Raw genomic sequence first — 24,854 nt, 5'->3', positions numbered from 1 at the left:
TGCGTTTTGCTGCTTTAATCTGTTAGGTTACACGGTCGGTGAGCTATCGGTCATCGTTGCACCTGGCGGCCAACACTGGGGACGGGGACCCCCGTGGGCCTCCTGGGGGAGCAGCGTGTAATGCCGGGGGCCTCAGGGTGGCGAGGCTCTGGTGCCCAGGACCACGTCCAGCCTGTCTCCCGCGTGCGCCAGCTGGACGTCCCAGAAGCCATGCTGCTCCAGCAGCCTGCGGTACTCGGGCAGGCTGCGCTCCCGCCCCTGGGTCCGCACCAGCAGGTTCAAGGACGCGGGCAGGCTGCCCCGCGCTGGTCGCTTCTCCTCCAGGACTGTCTCGGCCACCAAGATGCTGCCGCCTGCGAAGAACACAGCCAGCTGCAGTCGTGCGCAAAACTCAGCGGGGACCCCCGCTGGGGCGGCCGGTTTCGAGGGGGACGGGGGTCGGGACTACTTGCGGGGAGGCCGGAGTGGTGCGCAAGATTCGGCAGGGAGGCCCGCTGGGGTGGCCGGTTTCGAGGGGCACGGCAGGTCGGGACTACTTGAGGGGAGGCCGGAGTCGTGCGCAAGACGACTCAGCAGCCGGTTTCCAGGGGGACAGGAGATCGGGGCTACTTGTGCGGAGGCCGGAGTGGTGCGCAAGATTCAGCGGGGAGCCCCGTTGGGGCGGCCGGTTTCGAGGGGGACGGGAGGTCGGGGCTACTTGTGCGGAGGCCGGAGTGGTGCGCAAGGTTCAGTGGGGAGCCCCGTTGGGGCGGCTGGTTTCGAGGGGGACGGGAGGTCGGGGCTACTTGCGGGGAGGCCGGAGTCGTGCGCAAGATTCAGCGGGGAGCCCCGTTGGGGCGGCCGGTTTCGAGGGGGATGGGAGGTCGGGACTACTTGCGGGGAGGCCGGAGTCGTGCGCAAGACGACTCAGCGGCCGGTTTCCAGGGGGACAGGAGATCGGGGCTACTTGTGTGGAGGCCGGAGTGGTGCGCAAGATTCAGCGGGGAGGCCTGTTGGGGCGGCCGGTTTCGAGGGGGACGGGAGGTCGGGGCTACTTGTGCGGAGGCCGGAGTGGTGCGCAAGATTCGGCAGGGAGGCCCGCTGGGGCGGCCGGTTTCGAGGGGCACGGCAGGTCGGGACTACTTGAGGGGAGGCCGGAGTCGTGCGCAAGACGACTCAGCAGCCGGTTTCCAGGGGGACAGGAGATCGGGGCTACTTGTGCGGAGGCCGGAGTGGTGCGCAAGATTCAGCGGGGAGCCCCGTTGGGGCGGCCGGTTTCGAGGGGGACGGGAGGTCGGGGCTACTTGTGCGGAGGCCGGAGTGGTGCGCAAGGTTCAGTGGGGAGCCCCGTTGGGGCGGCTGGTTTCGAGGGGGACGGGAGGTCGGGGCTACTTGCGGGGAGGCTGAGGACAGTGCCCGCCAGGCTGGGGAAGCAGAACCAGAGGGGCACAGAGACAGAAAGACATGGAGGGGAGAAGAAAACAGGAAGAAGTCTCAGGGCCCACTCTGGACAGATGCCCAGCGCACGCGCACACAGCCCGGGGCTCCACTATGGGTTCACCGCGTGGGGAAACAAGTCAGGAACTCTGGGCGTAGGGACCCGAGATCCCGTCAGGGAGCACGCATTCACTTTGGGAATCCCATAAGCAACCGGGAGCTTTGGAGCAGGGTTAGGACCAGCCCCGCCAGTTCCAGGAACACTTGGATTACTGGTGCACAAAGCGTGAGAGCTTCAAGAACAAAGTGTGTGCGTGTGTGTGCGCCCGTGTGCGCGCCCCTATAGACGTCTGTCTGCGCCTCTATTTTCCTCAAAAGCGTTCAGAAAGGATGCAGAAACCAAGCCTCGGGAACCTAACACCCGTGGGATGGAAAGAAGCCCGGAAGTAGGTTATGTTTGCTTTATGCGGTGGTTCCTCAAACTGAGACCCACGGACAAGGGGCAAGGGAGACAGGAACACCACAGCAGTGACGGCAACTGGGAGAATTCTGGTGCGTCTTCTGCTGGCTCCGGGCATTTCAGTGAAGAGGCAGTTAACAGAACCGGGAGCTGGGCATATATGCTCGCTCTGTAGTCTATCAGTCTTTGTGTTTTTCAAAGTAACACATACGAGCCCTTAATACCACTGGCTCCAGAAGACTTAGGTTAAAACCACCCACTTTCCGCTCTGTCCTGCGGCCCCCAGGCTCCCCCCGCCCCCCCATTCTGCCCTTGGTGCAGCTAACCACTGAACTCCCAGCTCTGGGGGTGGAGGGAAGCCCTGGTTCCCAGTGGCTGCCAGTGTCTGTGTTGTAAGGACGTGTCTCGTGGCCAATTTCAAGCTTGGCATGAATGGGCGGGTGGGCAGCATTCCTGAAAGTTTACCCAGCGGTTCCAGCCAGTGGGGGAGAAGCCTCAATGACCCCGTGCACAACCCCACCCCCACCCCACTCCATCTACAGTATAAATACTCCTTGAAACTTAATTGTCTCCCCAGGCGGGTGAGGATTCACCCAGAGCTCAATCCCCAACCCCATCTCCTCCCCAGGGGATATTACAGTTTTACGATTCTTTCATTCTCAGCTTTGTGAACATCCATTCTGGGCTGGGCTCTGTTCCAGGGCTTGGGAATGCGGTGGGGAAGAAACAGGCAGAAACCAGTCCTCCAGGGCCACATTCTTCGTGGTGAGCCCATGTGACACGGGTATGACCATGCCTCTCACTTACAGCATGCGTGTCCTGGGCCTGTGGCAACAAATGACCACGGACTGGTTATTTATTCTCTCCCAGCTCTGGGGACCAGAGTCGGACATCCAGGCGGAGCAGGACCACCGATATCCAGGCGGGGCAGGACCACTGAGATCCAGGCCGGGCAAGGCCGCTGAGATCCAGGCGGGGCAGGACCACTGAGATCCAGGCCGGGCAAGGCCGCCGAGATCCAGGCGGGGCAGGACCACTGAGATCCAGGCGGGGCAAGGCCGCTGAGATCCAGGCGGGGCAGGGCCGCTGAGATCCAGGTGGGGCAGGACCATGCTCCCTCCCGAGGCTCCAGGGGACGGTCCTTCCTGCCTCTTCCAGCTTCTGGGGCTCCAGGCGTCCCTGGGCTCATGGCCATGTCCCTCCCATCTCTGCCTCCGTCCTCATGTTGCTTCTCCTCTGTGTCCGTGTCTCCTCTTGTGTCTCTTACAAGCACACCTGTCATCGGATTTAGGGCCACCCTGATCCAGGATGAGCTCATCTCAGATCCTTCACTTCACATCTGCAAAGACCCTATTTCCAAATAAGGTCCCATTCACAGGTTCCAAGTGGACATGAATTTGGGGTGGGGGGGAAGGTTGAACAAGTCATCCTGGTACACGGACCAACAAGGATGCCTTAACTACGCTATCTTGGCCCTGAAATTTGCTCATTTAAAAGAAGTTGCTTAATTTTCTCTGCAGCTCGTTAACATGTTCCCAAATGCTCTGGTAGATTTGTCAACATGTTGCGATACTGTTTCCAAACCCTCCGGCATGTGACATAACTCATCCTGTGTCCGTGTCTCTGCGTGTCCAGCCCCCAGGCCTCGCACCGCCCCCCGTCCCTGCCTGGGCCGTCACCTGGGCCCCCCAGTGTTGTCCCATAGTGGGAGAACCCTAGTGTCCCAGTTCCTGGGTGTCCATGTGCACTTCACTCCAGAATGTCTCCAGGAGCCTCCTAGGAATGGCAGGGGGCGGGTGGGAGGCTCACTGAGTCCACAAATGTCTACAGTACTTCTGTCTACACATGTAAACCAGTAATTTGGGAATCTGTGGATTCACTTTCCCTGCTGCATTTTTTTTAAGATTTATTTATTCATTTTAGAGAGAGCAAGTGAGCGAGAGGGACAGAGAGAGACTCTCAAGCAGACTCCACGCTGACCAAGAGCCTGACTCGGCGCTCGATCCACGACCCTGAGATTATGACCTGAGCCGAAATCAAGAGTCGGATGCTCAACGGACTGAGCCACCCAGCCCCCTCCCTGCTGAATATATACCGTGGCCCTGCTGTCCTCACGCTGATTTTGAGGGACCCCGTGTGTTTCTGATGCCCATTCCTGGTGCGTGACTCAGTTTCCACACAGGCTCATCTCTGGGTCCCCGGGATCCTCAAATGTCAGCTTTGTACCCTATATGGGATTGGTGGTTTCCCGGCTTCTGGCTCCTGGGGCCTTGGGTCCCCGTGGGTTGGGCGTTAGGGCTCCTGGCTGGAACCCTGAATCGTCTGGTTTTCCGTGCCGTGGCTGTAGGTCCAATCCGTCTCTGCCTTATTCTTCACTTGTAAGAACCTTCTTATTCTTTGCTCCTGTGGCCACGCTCTGTGCACAGACGGACGGACTCCGCCCTCTGCCTCCATGAGCCTGTTTGTTGATGCTCTGTCCCACGGTCCCCACGTGTGTCTTCAAGGCCTAGATACCTGTTCACCTGTGAAGAGTGGGGGCTTGGCGCTCTTGGAGCTAGGAGAACCCCCATGTCAGCCGGGGACAGGGGGCTTTTCTCTGGAGGATGGGAGTGGGGGGGGGGACATAGAGCCGCCGGCACGTGGAGGGGGGCCCTGGAGGAAGAGGCGGACAGGACGCGTCAAAAATGTCAGCCAACTCTTGTCCAGAATAAAACGTTCCTGTGCGCCTTCCACGGGGCCCTGTGTCTGAGCTGGGAGCCACAGATAACCAGAGACGGCCTTCCCGGCTCTGCGGGGCATCAGACCCCTGCAGGGGAGGGGCTCGCGATGATGCTTAATTTTACGGCTCATGTCAGCCGGGCCACGGTGCCCAGATATGCAGTCGAGCATCATTCTGCAGGGTTCCTGGGAAGGTTCCTTCTGGATGAGATTCGCGGTTCGGTCTGCAGACTCAGAGTAAAGCAGGGGGCTCTCCTTGGCGTGGGTGGGCCTCGTCCAATCAGTTGAAGGCCTCAAGAGAAAAACAGACTGAGCTCCTGCAGGAAGAGGGAATTCTGCCTCCGGCCAGTCTTCACACTAGACCCTCAGCATCAGCTTGTCGCTGGGTGTCCAGGTGCCTGATCCACCCTGCAGACTTTGGACGTCCCAGGCTACACAATCACATGAGCCAATTCCTGGCCATAAATCTGTGTCTCTCTCTTTCTCTATCTCTACACACACACACACTCCGTTGCACTTTACCTTTGCTTTGATTTGTGTGCGAAACAGGATCAAACACGTGGGGCGTCTCCCGGAGCCCACGGAGTGGAAGACAAAAGCCCCGTCGCAGTGTAGAAAAGGACCCGCAAATTGCTGCATCATTTATGTTCCCTAAGTGCACAAGGCGGCAACGGAGATGCCTTGCAAGACACCAGGAGCACAAGGCACGGGAGTGAGGGCTGTGCTTTATGGGACTGGGACCTCTGAGGGCCCGGAAAGAGGTCCCAGGGGCCGGGCGCGCCCCGCTCCGTGGCCTGATGGACACGTCGGCCCCGACTGGTTTGGACATGAAGGGCTCAGGACACCACTCGGAGAGGCCACAGCCTGTGTCCACAGAGGGACACGGCTGGGGGAGCATCCAGGAGACTTTGGGGCCCAAGAGCATGGACGCCGTCCCTGGCTTTATGGGTCCAGGATGAGGGGACTCAGGTGAGACGTTCCCAAAGCTCCTGCCACCCTCCTGTGGATCAAGCACGTGGTCAAGGGGACGGTAAACGGTCCCCATGGGGCTGGCAGGGGGCAACTTGGCTCTCTGTCTCTCTGTAAATTGTTTGTTTTTAAATGAAAACGGCGTTTACGTTTGCAAGAAGGACCCGATGCGGCACGGTCTCACCTGGCTTGCAGCTGCCCGAGACGCGGCTCAGCAACTCGTGCACTTTGTCGTCCGGCCACTCGTGCAGAATTCTGGAAAGGATGTACAGTTCTGCCTCCGGGAGGCTGTCCTTGAAAAAGTCACCTGGGGTGAAAACACGGTGTCAGGAGCCCGTCAGGGACGCCGGAGCGGGTCCTGCACCTGACGGACACGGCGGGGGGGTGCCGCTCCCCAGAACCGCTGGAGCAGAAGAAAGACTGCTTGTAGGGAGGGAGACTTGTGTCCTGAGCCCCAAAACATGCCAGTCTGAACCCCTGGGCCCGCCAGCACGTCTGCCCTGGGGCCGGGCCACGGCGTTCACGAGATTCAGGACGGGAAGGGTTTCTTTCCCACATTTAGGGCTGCCCCTGGAAGCTCTCCCTCACGTCTAACTCAAGGCCTTCCTGCTCCGGCTTTCGTGTAACTTCTGTTTGTGGCCTCGGTCGGGTGTAGACACCTGGAGACGCCCGTGTCTGCCATTCCACGTCCCCACCGGCCCTCCCCCCACGACGCTTCCAATGCCACTGATGTAGCTGCTCTTGCTCCTGTTCACGTGATTTAGAGATGCACACATGCACGCACAGAGACCCATATGCATGCACACGCACACAGATGATGCACAGATCCACGCAGAGACACGTACACATTTGCACGCACATGCAGACAACATACACATGTATGCACACGCACATACGTGCAGAGACAAACACACAGACAACACACCGATGCATGTCCATGCAGAGACATACACACATTTGCATGCCATGCACACATTCAGCACACACACATGTTGCACTCTTATCTCTTTTCTGGTGCAAGAATGCAGATGTGATGGCTGGCGCTACAGCACCCGCTCTGGGCCACTGGGAGGAAAGGTGTGCAGATGACAGGCAAATGAAAGCTGGTAGCTCTGGGCTCCCCCTGGGACCCCAATCCCACTATGTGCACACACACAACACAACGCACGTGCAAATGCATACACGGGCACACAAACACAGACGTCTACACAGGCGCACGCTGGCATGCATACAGAGCACACGTGTACATGAAGACGATACCACAGGCATGTGCACACACATGGATGACAACACGCACGCACGCTCACAGAGACCACACTCATCTGCACGCTTGTGCACAGAGACAGAGACAAACACCTCACACACAGTTATGCACATATGCAAACACACGCATTCACAGAAAACACACACACACACACACACGGACAGACAACACGCATGCACGCTCACAGAGACCACACTCATCTGCACGCTCGTGCACAGAGACACAGAGACAAACACCTCACACACAGGTATGCACGTATGCAAACCCACGCATTCACAGAAGACACACACACACACACGGACAGACAACACGCACGCACACTCACAGAGACCACACTCATCTGCACGCTCGTGCACAGAGACACAGAGACAAACACCTCACACACAGGTATGCACGTATACAAACACACGCATTCACAGAAGACACACACACACACACGGACAGACAACACGCACGCACACTCACAGAGACCACACTCATCTGCACGCTCGTGCACAGAGACACAGAGACAAACACCTCACACACAGGTATGCACGTATACAAACACACGCATTCACAGAAGACACACACACACACACGGACAGACAACACGCACGCACACTCACAGAGACCACACTCATCTGCACGCTCGTGCACAGAGACACAGAGACAAACACCTCACACACAGGTATGCACGTATACAAACACACGCATTCACAGAAGACACACACACACACACACGGACAGACAACACGCACGCACACTCACAGAGACCACACTCATCTGCACGCTCGTGCACAGAGACACAAACACTTCACACACAGGTATGCACGTATGCAAACACACGCATTCACAGAAGACACACACACACACACGGACAACACGCACGCACACTCACAGAGACCACACTCATCTGCACGCTCATGCACAGAGACACAGAGACAAACACCTTACACACAGGTATGCACGTATACAAACACACGCATTCACAGAAGACACACACACACACACACACACACACACACACACACGCAGACATGCACACCCTCTGTAGAAACAGATGTGCCCGGCCCAACACTGACTCACGGCAAAGACCAAGAAGCCCTGACCTGGCACGAAGCTGACCCGCTCGGTCTGCCGTCCTTCAGGTTGAAAACACGGGACGTGCTCAATGACCTCCGGGAGGTCAAGCACGGTCACCTTCAGACGCGGGTACTCCCGGGTGAGCGCTCGGGCCAAGGCACCTGTGCAGCCTACAGGAATGCAAACACAGACTCTCTGACCCGACCGCCTGGCGCTGACGAAACCCTTGCCGGTCTCCCAAATTCAACCTTGGCAGGACCAAACTGATGGCCGAGCACACAGAGTAAGACCAGCACCGCGAACGAAAGGCAGCCGGCGGCAGAGATCTGTGCTGCCTCATGCAGACCTCGGGGCCCCTCGGGGTCAGGACCTCGCTAGCCGGTGCGCGAGCCCGTGCAGGCCCAGCGCAGATGAGCAGGGGTGGCCACAGACTCATGCAGGGAGCATCAGGGTCCAGCTGTGGGGGGGCTGCACTCTTATCTCTTTTCTGGTGCAAGAATGCAGATGTGATGGCTGGCGCTACAGCACCCGCTCTGGGCCACTGGGAGGAAAGGTGTGCAGATGACAGGCAAATGAAAGCTGGTAGCTCTGGGCTCCCCCTGGGACCCCAATCCCACTGGACCCCTTAAGCAGGAATCTGCTCCTCCCGTCTGTGGTCCTAGGATAAGGAGGGCTTTGGGATGGGGTGGAAACTATATGGGGCATAATTAGAGCTGATGGGATGGGGGCAGACAGGGTCTGCGATCCTGTCCCGCCCGTCAGCAGCCACCAGAAAGGGCCCTATAGACTCTATGGGGGGGTCCCTGCCCATCGCTAGAACCTCTTAACACTTGGGACTATCTGCCCAAGCCCCACCACGGCAGCTAAATTCAAGGCCTTAGGTGCTTTGTAGAGACAGAAACCCATTTTGGACGTCTCATTAGCAGATGAGGTGGGCATGACTTAACACAAGAAACGCACGGAGCCCTTTGCACCTGACTCCTGGCGGGGGTGCTACGCACCTCCCAGGTCGCAGGCGGAGGTGAATCGGGACAGGTCGAAGGCTGTGGCCACCTGGCGTGCGGTCAGGTTGGTGAGGCCGTGCATGGCCCGCATGAACTGCAGCTTGGTCTGCTTGCTCTGAAACAGAACGGGGTTTGAGGAGAGCCACACAGAGGCCCAGGGGGTTCCTGCACCCTGGCTGGGGGCCACTGGGTGTTTCTGCAGGTAGGGAGCTCAGTAGGGCTCACGGGGCGGGGAGCATTAGGGCAGAGCTGGGCCAGGAAGGGGGTTGGGGGACAGACCCAGGCCCAGGTGGGCGGTTCTTTTGGAGCAGAGCTGGGAGGGGGTTGGATGCAGCACAGTGGTGTAGGGAGGGGGTGGGTGGGACGAAGGCAGCTGGGGAGGGGAGAGCTGGGTCAGGAGAGGGTTGGGGGGACAGAGTCAGGCCCGGGCGGGGGGGGGGGGGTTCCTTCAGGGCAGAGCTGGGTTAGGAGGGGGTGGATGGGGCAGAGCAGGGTTGGGGGCTGGAGAGTCCTGCGAGGCACACCTGGGTGGGGGAGGGACTGGAGGAGAAGGTGGGGGTTGGGTGGGGCAGAAGCAGACTGGGGTGGGGTCCGGTGGGGGCAGGGCCGTATCCAACACAGCAGTGTGGGTGTGGGTTGGGGTCCAGCTCCAGTGGAGTCCGCCCATTCTAATCCTAACAGATGCCCACATCTAAGATCTGAAGTCAGTCAATGGGGACGGTCACGCTGGGGGCCCCAGACCCCCACGAAGGGTCTCCCTGGACAACAAGCAGGAGGGCGTACGGGGTGGGGTCCCCCAGTGGCCCTTGCAGGCGGCACCGTGCTGCCGAGTCTGATCAGAAGCCAGACACAACCGCGCCTCGCCCAGCTCCCCTGTGGGGTCCACGTGTGCAGCTTCTCTGTCCCTCCCGCTCTGTTCCCGGGGACCCCGTCTGTGGCTTCCCTCTGTGTCCCCGAGTGTGGGTCTTTCTGTGTCTCTGTCTCTGCTAGGAACATAATGATTCTGTGTCCGACCACCCCCCCCAACTTCCTATGTCAAAACCTCACCCCCACGGGGATGGTGTTAGCAGGTGGGCGTCTTGGGGGGGGTGATGAGGTCATGAGGGTGCAGCCCCCACTGCAGAGACCCCCTGCCCCTTCCACCCCGTGAGGACCCGGCGAGAAGTCAGCTGAGTATGAGCCAAGAAGCAGGGGTCCCCAGACCCCGACTCTGCAGGCACCTTGACCGTGGACATCACCTCCAGAACCGCGAGAAGGAAATGTGTGTTGTTTGTAAGCCCCGTAGTCTGTGAGGTTCTGAGACTGTCTGTCTCCGTCCCTCTCGCCCAGACTGGATACAAGCCGCGTGCTCTGGCCGGCTCAGTTCTGCATCCTGCGGAGAGCCTGGCTCAACACCGTGGGTCTCTGCCCCCAGCAAACGCTGCCTGCTGGGGAGTGAGGCCGCGGATGGCCGTGCGCACCCCAAAGCACCCATCGGGTCCCGCTCTGCAGACCCAGACTTGCGGCCGGAGGCGGAGGGCCCGACAGGACACACCGCAGTCTTGCCTGTGGACCCCCAAACGGTTCTCGAAGGGGAAAGGGGAACGAGGGAGAGACACAGGCAGGAAGTGCTTTGCAAACCGTGACCTGAGTAACAGGGTCCCTTCGATTTAACCGCAGGTAGGAAATACGGTGCGTTAATTCCATGCAACCTCCGGAGCCTGGTCCTACAAACATTGTCTCCTTCTCGGGCGCTACCTGGCCCTTACGGTCATCGGAGCCGTGAGCAGCCAGGCACCCAGCACGCCATTCCCCCGCCGTACCCCCCCACCCACGCCAGACAGCCAGCCAGCGGCGGCCTCCCCGGATGATTCCTGACGTCCGGGAGGCCGACATTCCGTGGTTTTCTAACAGGTCCCGGTTAACCCGCCGGCAGGAGACGGGGTCTGCACCCATCGGTCCTTTCGCAAGCTACGCCGGTGACGTGAAAACGAACGTCCGGAGTTACGGTACCTGAACAGGGTCTTCCGCCTTCCCCCCGAAAGCCGCGTTGGCTCCCTCCCGCACGGCGAGCTCCAGGTCTGTGAAGCGGTTCCAGGCGTGGTCGTTGCTGTGCATGGCCAAGCCGTGCAGAGAATACTCGCCGTCCGACGCCAGATGCAGATCTGCCAGGTCCGTGTTGCAGTAACCTGACGCGACAAGGCATCGTGGGGGCTCCTAACGGGGACACGGCAGCAGACCCCACAGCGGGGGTCTTGACATGGGGGCGGCTCCACAGGGAGACAAGCCCAGACCCAGCACGCAGGTGGACTCCTGGGTTACCCAAAGAGGTGGACGTCCCCACGGGCGATCCCCCCAAAGCCCCAGGGACAGTCACCCGGCTGGGCCACGGTCCCCAGTTCTTCAATGCAATGCTGAGGCGGGATGTTGCTGTGGAGGGTGGTTTGACATCTAGAACCAGATGACCTTAGGCGATGTGGGTGGGCCCTGCCCAATCAGTCGAAGGCGTTAAGAGCAGGGATGAGGTTTTGCTGAGCAAGAAGGAATTCTGCCTCAAGACTTCAGGGCCACTGTGAATTGATTTTCAACCATCCCCCCCACGACAGCTGGATGACCCATCTCCTTGCTATACACCCACAGGTCTATATCCCCCGGGTTCTGTTTCTCTGGAGAGCCTGGACTGGTGGGGCTCTTCCTCCCTCCATCCTCTTCACACCCAGCCGGGCTGTCTGTAGGACCTGGTCCCCAAGAGCCCCTCCAGGGCACCCACATCTGGAGAATGGGAGGCTGGGGGTAGAGGGGATGGTGGGGGCGACCCCTATCTCTCAACGGAAGGCCCCACCAACTGTAATCATTGGAGATAAAGAACAGCACTGCACCCATTTTAATACTTAAATGTTGTTACTTCCAAAGGGGCCTTCGGAAGAGCAGCAATGCCCTATGAGCACGTGTGGGCATGGTCCACAGGGTTTGCAAGGCCGTGGCAAAAATGTGCAGGAAGAAGCTCCGCGCTGATCAAAAGTCTGGACACCCGGAACTTTCTCTAGGTTCAATCATTATTTTTGATAAAGGAGATCATTACAATGATCTGGGTGAGGAGAAAGTTCTGCTTTCTATGCTCCAAATTGTAACCAGACGTTTGTATGACTTTTGTGCAAAGGGCAGGTTCTGGGGCCCATGCCAGCACCCCGCTTTCCTCCTTATCACAGAAGTGAAGGTGCCTCACCTGCCTGGGGTCCTCGACCCTCCCCCATCATTCCCAAGCCATCCATAGGGACCATCCATACGACCGTCTGCTCTGAGACCATGCTCCAGAGTCTGGTTCATCTCAGCAAACACACTGTTACCCACCCGTCCATTCACCCATCCATCTACCTACCTATCCATCTATCCTTCCTTCCATTCATCCATCTACCTACTTACCTACCTATCCACCCACCCATCCATCCACCGATCCAACCACCCATATACCCATCGATCTACCTACTTACCTATTCATCCATCCATCTACCTATCTATCCACCTGTCCATCCATCTACCTACCTATCCATCCATCCATCCACCTCTCTTCCTACCTATCCTTCCTTCCATTCATCCATCTACCTACTTACCTACCTATCCATCGATCTACCTACTTACCTACCTATCCATTGATCTACCTACTCGCCTATCCATCCATCCATCTACCTATCTATCAACCTGTCCATCCATCTACCTACCTATCCATCCATCCATCCACCTCTTTCCCTATCTATCCTTCCTTCCATTCATCCATCTACCTACTTACCTACATATCCATACACCCATCCAACCACCTATCTACCCATCCATCTACCTACCTATCCATCCATCCACCTCTCTTCCTGCCTATCTATCTATCCTTCCTTCCATTCATCCATCTACATACTTACCTACCTATCCATCCACCCATCCATCCACCTGTCCATCCACCCATCCATGTGTTCATCCATCTACTTTCCTATCTATCCATTTATCCATCCTTCCTTCCATCCTACTTTCCTTCCTTCTTTCCTGCCTTCTGTCCATCCATCCAACCATCTTTCCTTCTTTCCATCTGTCCTTCCTTCCATCTATCCATCCATCAGTCTATCCATCAAAATCCCCTATTACCTACCTAGCTATTTTTCATCTCTATTATCAATCCATTATCTGTCTATGTGTATCCACCCATTCATCTCAATTGTCTAAATAAGTAAAAACAAACATGTATCTATGATGTGCACACATATATGTTCCTTTGGTTCTGTTTCTCTGGTGAACCCTGAGTGATACAGCTCCTTTGAGAGCAGAGCCCATAAAGAAGTCACTCTCCCAACACACGCACACACAAACACCCCCCCACATACACTTATGTCTCCTTTCTTCCATCCTCTGCTTTTTACCCTTGGGGAAAAGCCACATTCCGGGGGTCTGGTCCTCCCTGCCTTGGCTTAGAAGCCACCTTCACTCGGTGACTTACTTCCACCGACAGCAATTATCAGCAAGACACTTCGATGTCCTCTTACCTCTGTCTGTCTTCTCTAGTAATCCCAGGGCCACACAGACATCCAGGAGCCGTTCAGTTCCACACACAGAGGCGTCAATTTTGCCTGCAATATCCACGGCCTTCAGTGGGGCTTCATCTTTTAGTACATCAAACACCTTCAGCTTGCAAGCTATGAACAGGGCCTGTCCATTAAAAACAAGTACAATTAGACTTACTACGTGACTTGTCCTGCACTTTTGACTCCTATAGACCCAAGACATGGAGGTCAAAGCTGTGAAACGTATTTAACTTGTCAACAGAAATGTCTCCTCCAGAGAACCGCGGATTTAGGCTCCAGCTGGTACAAGGTTTGCACAAGGCAAAAGCACATCAGTGAATACCAAGCGGAAAAACTGTCCCATGGGAGAAAAACCAGTATGTTGCGGTTTGGGGCTGAATTGTGTTTTCCCCCAAGATCTGTATGTTGAAGCCCTAACTCCCAGGACCTCAGGATGTGACAGTATTTGGAGGCAAAGGGCTGTCCTCAGCTGCAGAGTCTCTATGAAGCTCAGGACACATGGCCTCCGGTAACAGCGATGACCTTCACTCACGCTGCTCTCAGCTTGTAACGCAAAAACCTTTTGTGACAACTGATGCACATCCGCAAAGGGCCAGACGCGGAGCTGCTTCTAGAACTACCGTGATGGACCTGGCAAGGTGACATATGCTCCGAGACTCCCTACTGCCCCTCAGCTTGGTCAGCTCACCTGACCACTGGGACACCTTTGTAAGGAGAACGATGCACTAAGTGGGCAGACGGATACACAGGTGGGCAAGTAGATAGACGACAGATGAGATAGACAGATGATAGATAAATAGATATATAGACAGATAATTGATAGTTTGATCACAGGTACACAGGTAGATAGATAGATGATAGTTTGATGATAGGTAGGTAGGTAGATAAACAGATCAGAGAAGGGGCGCCTGGCTGGCTCAGTCAGTTAAGCATCTGTCTTCGGCTCAGGTCATAATTCCAGGGTCCTGGGATCAAGCCCCACATTGGGCTCCCCGCTCGGTGGGGAGTCTGCTTCTCTGTCTCCCTATTTCGCTCCCCCTGCTTATGCTCCCTCTCCCCCCGTCAAATGGATACGTAAAGTCTTTAAAAAGAAAAAAAAGATAGGCAGAAGCCAGGACCACAGTATAGCTCAATCGAGTGATGGTACGATGCCGCTGCAGTCCTGTTTTAACTATTACTTGCAGGGAAACTTGGTATTTGGAGGTACAACCCAGCACAACCACCTCTCCTAATCATGAGAGCTCCTGCCCCTGACAAGGCCATCACAGGGAGGTGGCCAGGGGTGGAGTGTGGGAAGGGGCGGTCTGCAGTCCCCCACCCAGTGTCCCCAGCATCCCCAGAGCCACTGATGTGGCCCCAGCAGAGCCCAGGTACAGGGAGGGCCATCTCCCTGCTGTCTCTCAAGCCCAGAGCCACTCAGGTAGCTGGGAGGTCAGCCGAGTGGGGCAGCGGGAGAAGGCCGGAGAGAAGATGCACGAGCTGTGTGGGCGTGGAAGGGCAGAGTGCAGGGACGGCCGCTACCAGACCCATCCTTGGCAGAGATGGTGGGAGATGACCAGGTAGGCTTCTGCCTGAGATGCTGTCCAGTCTGGCCTGGGCACCCGGGTGTTTCCTGGAAGTGTCTGTGACCGTGCAGGAAGGACAGGGAGGCCACAGTCCCAGGCACCGGCTAGCTCCGGCGAGCACTCAGTGGCCTGCAGGTTCCCACCCCACCTGGGACACCCTCTGGCTGGGACAGCTGTCTGGGATCCCAGGCCCACACAGCAGGACGAGGTCGCAGATCCCTCCAGGCAGCTGGTGACCCGGTGCTAGAGTCCACCTGCCACCTGGCCGGTGGGAATGCTGGGCACCCCGAGGCTGCTGCCCGGTCAGCATTCTGGCCCGGCCTCCCTGGGCTGCAGAGAAGCCGGCCAGCGATGCACTGTGGGCCCAGGCTGGGGTCATTGACCGCTGCTCACCTTCAAACACCCCAGACACCTCGCCCCCGCTGGGCACAGGCCTCGGCCACTGCAGCCCTGAGCACGGAGTCTCACACGCCAGGGAGTGCGCCCTGGGAAATCAGGTCACAGCCTCCGTGGCCCCTGAAGTCAGTATCTCTGTGCCCAGCCATTTAGTGAAGGCGGAAAACCAGCTGGGGACACTCTTATGGGCTGAACACTGGCCCCAAAAAGATATGCCAAAGTCCTGACCCCTAGAACCTGAGAAGGGGACCATATTTGGAAACAGGGTCTTTGCAGATGTGAAGTGAACGATCTGAGATGAGCTCATCCTGGATCAGGGTGGTCCTAAATCCAATGACAGGTGTCCTTGATAAGAAACAGAAGAGGAGACACAGACACAGAGGAGAAGCCACGTGAGGACAAAGACAGAGATGGGAGGGACGCGGCCACGAGCCCAGGGACGCCTGGAGCCCCAGAAGCTGGAAGAGGCAGGAAGGACCGTCCCCTGGAGCCTCGGGAGGGAGGACAGCCCTGCCCCACCTGGATCTCAGCATCCCTGCCCCTCCTGGATCTCAGTGGTCCTGCCCCACCTGGATCTCAGTGGTCCTGCCCCGCCTAGATCTCAGACTTCTGGTCTCCAGACCTGGGAGAGGATGAATTTCTGTGGTTTTAAACCCCCAGTCTGCGGTCACTTGTTACGGCTGCCCCAGGACACTCAGACAGGTACCTTTGATGCTTTGAAGCCATCTACGAGTTCCAGAAGGCCCGCTGGGAACGGGGGCGTGATCTCCGCTGTCCTGTTAGAGTCTGCTCCCTGGGAGCCAGCAGGAACCTGTCCTCTGTCACCGCCCGCCTCTGCCCTTCGGTGGCCGCCACCCTCATTGCCCTGAGCAGGGTTTGAGCTGCCCTTTTCCACGTCGCTCAGGTTCTCGAAAGTGTCGACAGGTGGGATGGAGTCGTGCTTGACCCGCTGCACGTCCTCGCGGCGGGGCGGGTAGTACAGCTCCACCAGCTTCTTGCAGAAGTGGTTCAGGGGGAAGCCCATGACGTTGAGGAAGTCTCCGTGGACGTACTCCACCAGCATGCCGCCCAGCGCCTGGATCCCATAGCCACCGGCCTTGTCCCTGAGTGGGGAGGAAGGAAGCAGAACGGGGCGGGAGGGAGAGGAGGTGGAAGATTACAGGACAAATCAAAGTTTCGAGGGTTAAAAGACTGGTGGCTGGTGGATGGCTTCATTCCATGCGATCAGACGGGATGGCCGGCCCATCACCCCGGCTGCTTCAGTGAGGAGTCTGGCTCCGGGAAAAGTCCCAAGTGATCCTTTGGTCCCACCAGGGGCGATGACAAGGTGTCCTGGGTGGTTCCCCCCAGGGTCACTACCTCCCTCCCATGCCAGGCCCGGGGCACGGCAGTCTCGGGGGCAGTGTAGAGAGGACCCCGACCCTGGCCGTGCTCTTGTGCACGTCCGCATCTCTGGTCCAGGAGCCTCAGCCAAGACCTCCTTAGGGACCAAAACCGGCACTTCAAAGACCCTTTCCCGGACCCTGACTTAGCGCCTAGTGCTTTCTACCTCACGCTCCCTCCTCTGCTTGCCCCAGACCCCGGTCCCTAAAACGGCAGGAGGTGTCAGTTCAGGGCGTCCTCGGCAGTGGGACCGTCCCCTGGCGTCTGCACCCATGCACCTGCCCCCCACCCAGCCCCGTTCCATGGGGGGGAAACGGAACGGGGAGCAGGTGTGCTCAGCCCTGTAGCCACCAGTTCACCTGTCAGCCGCACGTGAAGAAAGACTGATTCTCACGCTGTGGGTGGTTCTCATCCACCGTCCCAGCACAGGGCAGCTCAGGTCCTGACACGGGCCCTGCCTGCAGCCCCCGGCCCCGACTGCTCCTCTAGCACGGGCATCACCTGAGTCCCTGCACTGACCGCCTGAGCCTGGCCCCCGTTGTAATCGGGACACTAACACGATGACTATGCACTAGATGTCTGTGTCCCCCCGCCTCCCCCAAATTCATATATTGAGATCTAACCTGCAAGGCGACGGTGTTAGGAGGTGGGGCCTTTGGGAGGGGATCAGATCATGAGGGCGGCGCGCCCACGCACGGGATTAGTGTCCTCGTACGAGGGACTCACATGGGCTCCCCGCTGTCGATGTATTCCCAGAGGAGCTCCTCGGACAGCTCGGAGAACTTCACCATGGTCTCCTCGTGGAACTCGGACACCTCCATGTCCAGCTGGCTGTCTGCAACACAGGGCTGCCGGTCAGGGTGCACGGCCTCAGGGCCCCACAGCTGTGCTCTGCGCATCTGGGGGACATCTGCCCTGGCTCTGAGTATAAGTCAGCTAGGAACTGTTAATTGGGGGCAGGAGGAGGCCACAAGCAGGAAAAACAAGAGTTACAAACTCAAGCAAGCAAAACCCGTGAGAGGAATAAAAAGTTGCAACCCTCAGACCCAGACCAGCGGAGGGGGGGTGCCTGGGGTTTGGGGGATAAAAAGTTGCAACCTGAAGACCCAGACCAGTGGGGGCCTGGGGTTTGGGGGATAAAAAGTTGCAACCTGCAGACCCAGACCAGTGGGGGCCTGGGGTTTGGGGGATAAAAAGTTGCAACCTGGGCGCCTGGGTGGCTCAGTTGGTTAAACGACTGCCTTCGGCTCAGGTCATGATCCTGGAGTCCCTGGATCGAGTCCCGCATCGGGCTCCCTGCTCAGCGAGGAGCCTGCTTCTCCCTCTGACCCTCCCCCTCTCATGTGCTCTCTCTCTCTCATTCCCTCTGTCTCAAATAAATAAATAAAATCTTTAAAAAAAAAAAAAAAAAAGTTGCAACCTACAGACCCAGACCAGCGGAGGGGGGGGCCTGGGGTTTGGGGGATAAGAAAGCTGCAACCTGCAGACCCAGACCAGAGGGGGCCTGGGGTTTGGAGAATAAGAAAGTTGCAACCTACAGACCCAGACCAGCAGGGGGCCTGGCATTTAGGAGATAAAAAAAGTTGCAACTTACAGACCCAGACCAGCAGGGGCCTGGGGTTTGGGGGATAAAAAGTTGTAACCTGCAGACCCAGACCATGGGGGGCCTGGGGTTTGGGGAATAAGAAAGTTGCAACCTACAGACCCAGACCAGCAGGGGGCCTGGCATTTAGGAGATAAAAAAAGTTGCAATTTACAGACCCAGACCAGCAGGGGCCTGGGGTTTGGGGGATAAAAAGTTGCAACCCTCAGACCCAGACCAGGGCGTCCTGGGGTTTGGGGAATAAGAAAGTTGCAACCTGCAGACCTAGAGCAGCAGCGAGCCTGGGATTTATTAGATTAAAAAGTTGCAACTTACAGACCCAACCAGCAGGGGCCTGAGGTTTGGGGGATAAAAAGTTGCAACCTGAAGACCCAGACCAGCAGGGGGCCTGGGATTTAGGAGATAAAAAAGTTGCAACTTACAGACCCAGACCAGCAGGGGCCTGGGGTTTGGGGCATAAAAAGTTGCAACCCTCAGACCCAGACCAGGGCATCCTGGGGTTTGGGGAATAAGAAAGTTGCAACCTGCAGACCCAGACCAGCAGGGGGCCTGGGATTTATTAGATAAAAAAGTTGCAACTTACAGACCCAGACCAGCAGGGGGCCTGGGATTTAGGAGATAAAAAAGCTGCAACTTACAGACCCAGACCAGCAGGGGCCTAGGGTTTGGGGGATAAGAAAGTTGCAACCTGCAGACCCAGACCAGGGGGGACCTGGGATTTGGGGGATAAAAAGTTGCAACCCTCAGAACCAGACCAGTGTGGGGCCTGGGGTTTGGGGGATAAGAAAGTTGCAACCTGCAGACCCAGACTAGTGGGGAGGGGGGGCGGTGTCTGGGGTTTCCTGCAGGAGCAGAGGCCGTGGCTGTGGGGTTGGAAAGCCCCGAGCACAGCCTGCGGGGCACATTACACAAAGCAGCATTTACAGCAAATCCTCGGGGTTTGGGTTCTTTTTTAAAAAAAACAACCTTCTTTGTCCTACTGTGATTTCAGGATGGCCAGCGTGAGCCAATCCCCTCTGCCTTCCGGACCGCAGAAGGTCTGGAGGGAAGCACCTGTGTGGGTCACGCTGGGCGGGCGAGCCCATCTCTGTCAGGTGCTTCGAGGCCTCCATGCAGCCCCAACTTCCGGAGGCAGAAGTGAGGGTGCAGGTCTGCGGGGACGGAGGAGCGTGCTCCTCCCGCGGTGGCCCCGGGCCTGGGGAGGGTGCTGTTGGCACTGTACCTCTGGTGCAACAGTGGACAATGGCGACGCCCGTGAACACGCTGTGCTCTTTCCCGTTCAACCTGTAAGATGCAATCAGTATGACGTGTCCCCCCCGCCTCGCGGACGCAGCACGTTCCCGCCACCCAGCTCTCAGCCTGCGTCTGCCTACTGTCCTGCAGTGGAGTGAGACACCAGTGCACGGGACACAGCAGGGCCTGCGGGATGCGATGCCCTGAGATGGGTGGGTGGACATGCCCCGCCGGGAAGGAGACTGCCCGTCTGCCCTCTGCCTGAGCAGAAGCTCATGGGGAAAGCCGGTCACATGGAGGTGGGCACGGGGAGGCCATCACTCAGGAGGACAAGACCAGGACTAAAAGCTCATGGACATATGGACAACCAGGAGAGTGGCCATGGAGGCTGAGTGCAGACCCCTCCCCAGGCTCGGACCCCATTTCAGGTGTGACCCAGACATGGACCGCCTTGGACCTGAATGCTGTCCCAGGTGCAGACCCTAACCTGAGGACCTGACCCCACCCTGGACATTACCCCCACCTCAGGTGCTGACCCTGCCCGGGACCCTAACCTGAGGACCTGACCCCACCCTGGACATTAATCCCACCCCAGGTGCTGACCCTGCCTGGGACCCTAACCTGGGAACCAGACCCCACCCCAGGTGCTGACCCTGCCCGGAACCCTAACCTGGGAACCAGACCCCACCCCAGGTGCTGACCCTGCCCGGAACCCTAACCTGGGAACCAGACCCCACCCAGGTGCTGACCCTGCCTGGGACCCTAACCTGAGAACCTGACCCCACCCCAGACATTAACCCCACCCCAGGTGCTGACCCTGCCTGGGACCCTAACCTGAGATCCTGACCCCACCCCAGACATTAACCCCACCCTAGGTGCTGACCCTGCCTGGGACCCTAACCTGTGGACCTGACCCCACCCGGGACATTAACCCCACCCCAGGTGCTGACCCTGCCTGGGACGCTAACCCAGACCCAGGTGCTCACTCCACCCTAAGCCCTGCCCCCGCCCCAGGTGTGGACCCCATCCTGGGCCCTGACCCTACCCCGCGCATGGACCCTGCCCCAGTGCTGTTCCCAGGGGGACCGCAGTCTGCACCCACCTGGAGAGCATCCTGTACGCGTCTTGCTTGTCCACCGGCTTCTCCAGAATCAGCCCCCCGACCGTCTGCCAGAGAACCAGGGAGGGGTCCACTCTCACTAAGCCAGATCTCACTGTCCACACCTTGATTTCAGTCACCAAGGACACACAAACCAAACTGGAGGCCAGACAAGGGCCCCGAGGGGGGACTCACCACAATGGTGTCTGCTCCGACGACAACATCGGGGGCCCGGAGGTCCTTCTGCAAGAAATCCGAACCCAGCTTTAGAAACGACGATCCTGTGGTCTTGCGCAAATACCCTGGTGGCGTGACGGGTGGATACGAGGCCTGTCTCACTTCGGAAATTAAGATGCAGGTGTCCTCAATGTCCCCAGTAAGAACATGAGTGTGACCCCAAATCCTCCCCAAGCTATCCTGAATTAAGGACAAAGCCGGTTTTTTGACCTGCTCAATGTAAGCTGAAGAAAAGGTACTCCAGACAATAAAATAAATCCAAGTGGAAAATTCAGGCTTGGGGCTGAACACGCTCGTCTGGGATATATACGGAACCTTGAACTTAGGTTGTACTTAAAAATTAACCTTTCCACTGTCGAAAATCAATGGATCGATACTTGTTTATTTATACCAATACTCATTATAGCATTAGGTACAATGCATTTGTTATATTACGTTAGTTGCAATAGGATATTATTATAACACTTAGCAATAATAATCTACCTTAATTATGTATCATAAACGATGCTGTTATACTCATTGCAATAGTGTATTATATAGTAACATATAATAATAGTTTAAGTCCGTTAATTCTGTATCATAAATGACAATGTTATACTCAGTGTAACAGTATATTATATAGTAACACATAATAATAATTTAGGTCCGTTAATTCTATATCTTTTTTTTTTTTTTAAAGATTTTATTTATTGAGAGAGGGAGACACAGTGTGTACACCGAGCTGGGAGGAGAGGGAGAAGCAAGTTCCCCTTGAGCAAGGAGCCCAACGTAGGGCTCAATCCCAGGACCCTGGGCGTTAATTCTCTATCATGAGTGATGCCATTATATGACTTACAGTATGACTTACGTAGTAACATACAAAAACAGATATGCTGTACTCATTCTTTATTGTAAGTGATACTGTAATATTAATTGTAATAGTATGTTACATGGTAGCACATAGTAATGAATAAGCTACATTAATCCTTTATGATAAATGATACCATTCTGTTAATCCCAGTAGCATGCCACAGAGTAACAGTTGGATAAACTGTTACATCAAAGGTACTATCACGTTAATTATAATAGTATGCTACACGGCAACACTCATTCATAGATCAGCTACAGTAATGGCGTAGGATACGGTAAATGGCATTTATTTATGACATGTCCATTGAAAACCCAGCAAGAGAACTCCCTAAAGACGCAGAAGCAGAGCCCCCTTGCCTGGTGCATCCTGCTGGCCACCTCCAGGGCCTTCTGCTTGGCTGTTTCGATGGCGTAGGCATAAGGCGTGGGGAAGGACGCTTTATCAAGCTTCTCTTTGAACCTGGAAGGAACCACCTCGAACCTGAGACCCTGAAAGAGCGGAGAACAGGGTCTTGGGGGATGACAGGAAGAACCCAAGGACCTTGAGCAGCATGTGCCAGGTTTATAGTAAATGTGGCCTTTCCCACATGCCAGGAAGGAGCCAAACACGGACCAGTGATCACCAAACACTGACCAGTGCCGGCCCACGCGTGGCCGGGGACCAGCAGACCTGGTGGGAAGACATCGGTACATGGGGCAGCCACGCAGAGGCCAGCAGGACAGTTTGGTTGGGGCGCAGGGGTCTGAGGCTTTGCGGGGTCAAAGGGCTCCCAGAGTGTCCCTGAGGCCAGCATTTCACCCCCCACAGTGGACAAACAGCTGAAAACATCCCGCCAGCACAAAATGCCACAGGGGACTGACCGTGGTCCCCAAACACGTGTGGACAGGCAAGGCAGTCCCCTGTGGGGGGCTGGTCATGCAGAAAGTGACACCCCGGAGTTGGTGCGGACAGGACTGTGGGCCTTGAACACAGAGAGTCAAACTTCCCTACCCCACTGGCAGCCCCCAGACAGAGCTCCCATGAGGCTCTGACCATCCCTGCCCCCACCTCTCTGAGGGGCCCCCTCCTTGGTCCTTGACCTCCTATACCCCATCTTCTGCTCTGTACCACCCCCCAACCCCTCCTCCTATCTCCAGTACCCCCTGCCCCCCACACAGGGCCTCCCCACGGTGACCACGTCCCCTCCACTCTGGCTCCGTCTCTCCCCCATTACCAGCTCCAGGATGGACCCAGCTCAGGCACAGACATGGCCTTGGCCTGGCAGCGCCCCCCACCCCGGCCCCCAGCCCCCTGGCCGGCAGGTCCTAGGCTGCTTGGCCTGGCCTGAAGACTCTGGTCCCAGACCATACAGACTGCAACTACTCTCAGTCACTGGGACCCTGAATGACTATGCCATGGCTCCAACAAAGACCCCAGTCTGCAGACCCCGGCTACCAGATCACACAGAGTCCTACTCTCCCCAGCCTGCAGCCCCCAGCTCCTGGCCTGGAGCCACTGGTCACTAGACCCCAGTCACAGGGCCCTGCAGGGTCACTAGGACCCCTGGCACTAGCCCCACTGGTCTGGTCAGTAAGCCCTCAGTTACCAGGTCCCCCAGCACCAGGCCATCCTGGATCACCAGGGCCCTTGGCCCCAGGGACCAGTCACCAGACCACCCCCTGGCCACCTGGCACCAGGCCCTTTCTTGGTCACCAGGCTCCTGGTCCCCAAGCTCTTGGTCACCGGGCCCCTGGAAACAGGCCGACAGGCACGAGGCTCCCAATCACTAGATCCCCCAGTCACCAAGACCTCCCTCTTCCACACCTCCCCCCACCACCCCCCACCTCCCAGGTCTCCAGACCCCTCCCCCCCAGGCCCACCAGCCCCCAGATCAATAGGTCCCTGGCTCACCAGCCCCCCCCCCGCCCCCACACCAGAACCAGAAGCCCCAGTCACCAGACCTCCAATCACCTGGAGCCCCAGTCCCCCAGTCACCAGAGCCCAGGTCACCAGACCCTCCGGCCCCAGGCCCCCAGATCACTAGGTCCCCAGTCACCAGGCTCTCCGGTCCCCGGCCCCAGTCCCCCAGTCACCAGAGCCCCAGGTCACCAGACCCTCCGGCCCCAGGCCCCCAGATCACTAGGTCCCCAGTCACCAGGCTCTCCGGTCCCCGGCCCCAGTCCCCCAGTCACCAGAGCCCCAGGTCACCAGACCCTCCGGCCCCAGGTGCCCCAGATCAGTAGGCGCCCCCCCCCGCAGCAGGCCCCCAGGCTCCAGGCCCCCCCAGGTGCCCAGGCCAGTAGGCGCCTGGCCCCAGGCCCCCGGCCCCCAGCCCCACCGCAGACCCCGGCCCCAGGCCCACAGTCACCAGAACCTCAGGCCACCAACCCCCGGCCCCCAGCACCGCCGCAGTCCCCAGCCCCAGGCCCGCAGTCACCAGACCCCCGGCCCCCAGCCCCGCCGCAGACCCCGGCCCCAGGCCCGCAGTCACCAGACCCCCGGCCCCCAGCCCCGCCGCAGACCCCGGCCCCAGGCCCACAGTCACCAGGCCCCCGGGCCACCAGACCCCCGGCCCCCAGCCCCGCCGCAGACAGCGGCCCAGGCCCGCAGTCACCAGAACCTCAGGCCACCAACCCCCGGCCCCCAGCACCGCCGCAGTCCCCAGCCCCAGGCCCGCAGTCACCAGACCCCCGGCCCCCAGCCCCGCCGCAGACCCCGGCCCCAGGCCCGCAGTCACCAGACCCCCGGCCCCCAGCCCCGCCGCAGACCCCGGCCCCAGGCCCACAGTCACCAGGCCCCCGGGCCACCAGACCCCCGGCCCCCAGCCCCGCCGCAGACAGCGGCCCAGGCCCGGCGCAGGCCGCTGGCTCACCGCGTGGCTGAGGATCTCCCGGCGGCGCGGGGAGGCGCTGGCCAGCACCACGCGCTTGTGCAGCAGCTTCCCGATCACCGGGCTCAGCACCATGGCGGCCCGACCCCCGCGCCGCGCACGGGGCCTGCAGCCAGACCTGGAGCCCGACCCGCCGCCGCACGCCGCGCGCTTCCGGCCCAGTGAGGCCCCGCCCCCAACGA

General features: G+C 58.3%; 1 protein-coding gene across 4 annotated transcripts; it reads right to left on the bottom strand.

The window, feature by feature from the left end:
- Positions 1-24,854, bottom strand: ASMTL (acetylserotonin O-methyltransferase like). 4 transcript variants are annotated; one of them, XM_036119260.2, is made up of 13 exons: positions 24,655-24,852; positions 22,160-22,291; positions 20,912-20,959; positions 20,720-20,784; positions 19,607-19,668; positions 17,508-17,616; positions 16,105-16,501; positions 13,399-13,561; positions 10,886-11,061; positions 8,891-9,008; positions 7,916-8,059; positions 5,748-5,870; positions 1-353 (listed from the first exon to the last, which is right to left on the bottom strand). In XM_036119260.2, the coding sequence occupies exons 1-13, from the start codon at positions 24,745-24,747 to the stop codon at positions 133-135; spliced, it is 1,851 nt and encodes a 616-aa protein (XP_035975153.1). In that variant the 5' UTR covers positions 24,748-24,852; the 3' UTR covers positions 1-132. The 4 variants fall into 4 exon arrangements, with proteins under 4 accessions (XP_035975153.1, XP_077920549.1, XP_035975154.1 ...); XM_036119261.2 differs by lacking the exon at positions 1-353 and adding an exon at positions 364-1,403 and having other exon boundaries at positions 24,655-24,854; XM_078064422.1 differs by lacking the exon at positions 1-353 and adding an exon at positions 3,137-4,886 and having other exon boundaries at positions 24,655-24,853.

This window comes from Halichoerus grypus, chromosome X (assembly GCF_964656455.1).
Source record: "Halichoerus grypus chromosome X, mHalGry1.hap1.1, whole genome shotgun sequence".
Classification (NCBI taxonomy): domain Eukaryota; kingdom Metazoa; phylum Chordata; class Mammalia; order Carnivora; family Phocidae; genus Halichoerus; species Halichoerus grypus.
Note: the sequence above shows the minus strand (reverse complement) of the source record. Positions and strands in the feature narration are given on the sequence as shown.

Coding starts and splice junctions, on each gene's coding strand:
- ASMTL (XM_036119260.2), bottom strand. CDS start 24,747: ATGGTGCTGAGCCCGGTGATCGGGAAGCTGCTGCACAAGCGCGTGGTG. Junction 16,502..17,507: donor ATCGACAGCGGGGAGCCCAT/GTGAGTCCCTCG, acceptor CTCCCCACTCAG/GGACAAGGCCGGTGGCTATG. Junction 354..5,747: donor CTCGGGCAGCTGCAAGCCAG/GTGAGACCGTGC, acceptor TGTTCTTCGCAG/GCGGCAGCATCTTGGTGGCC.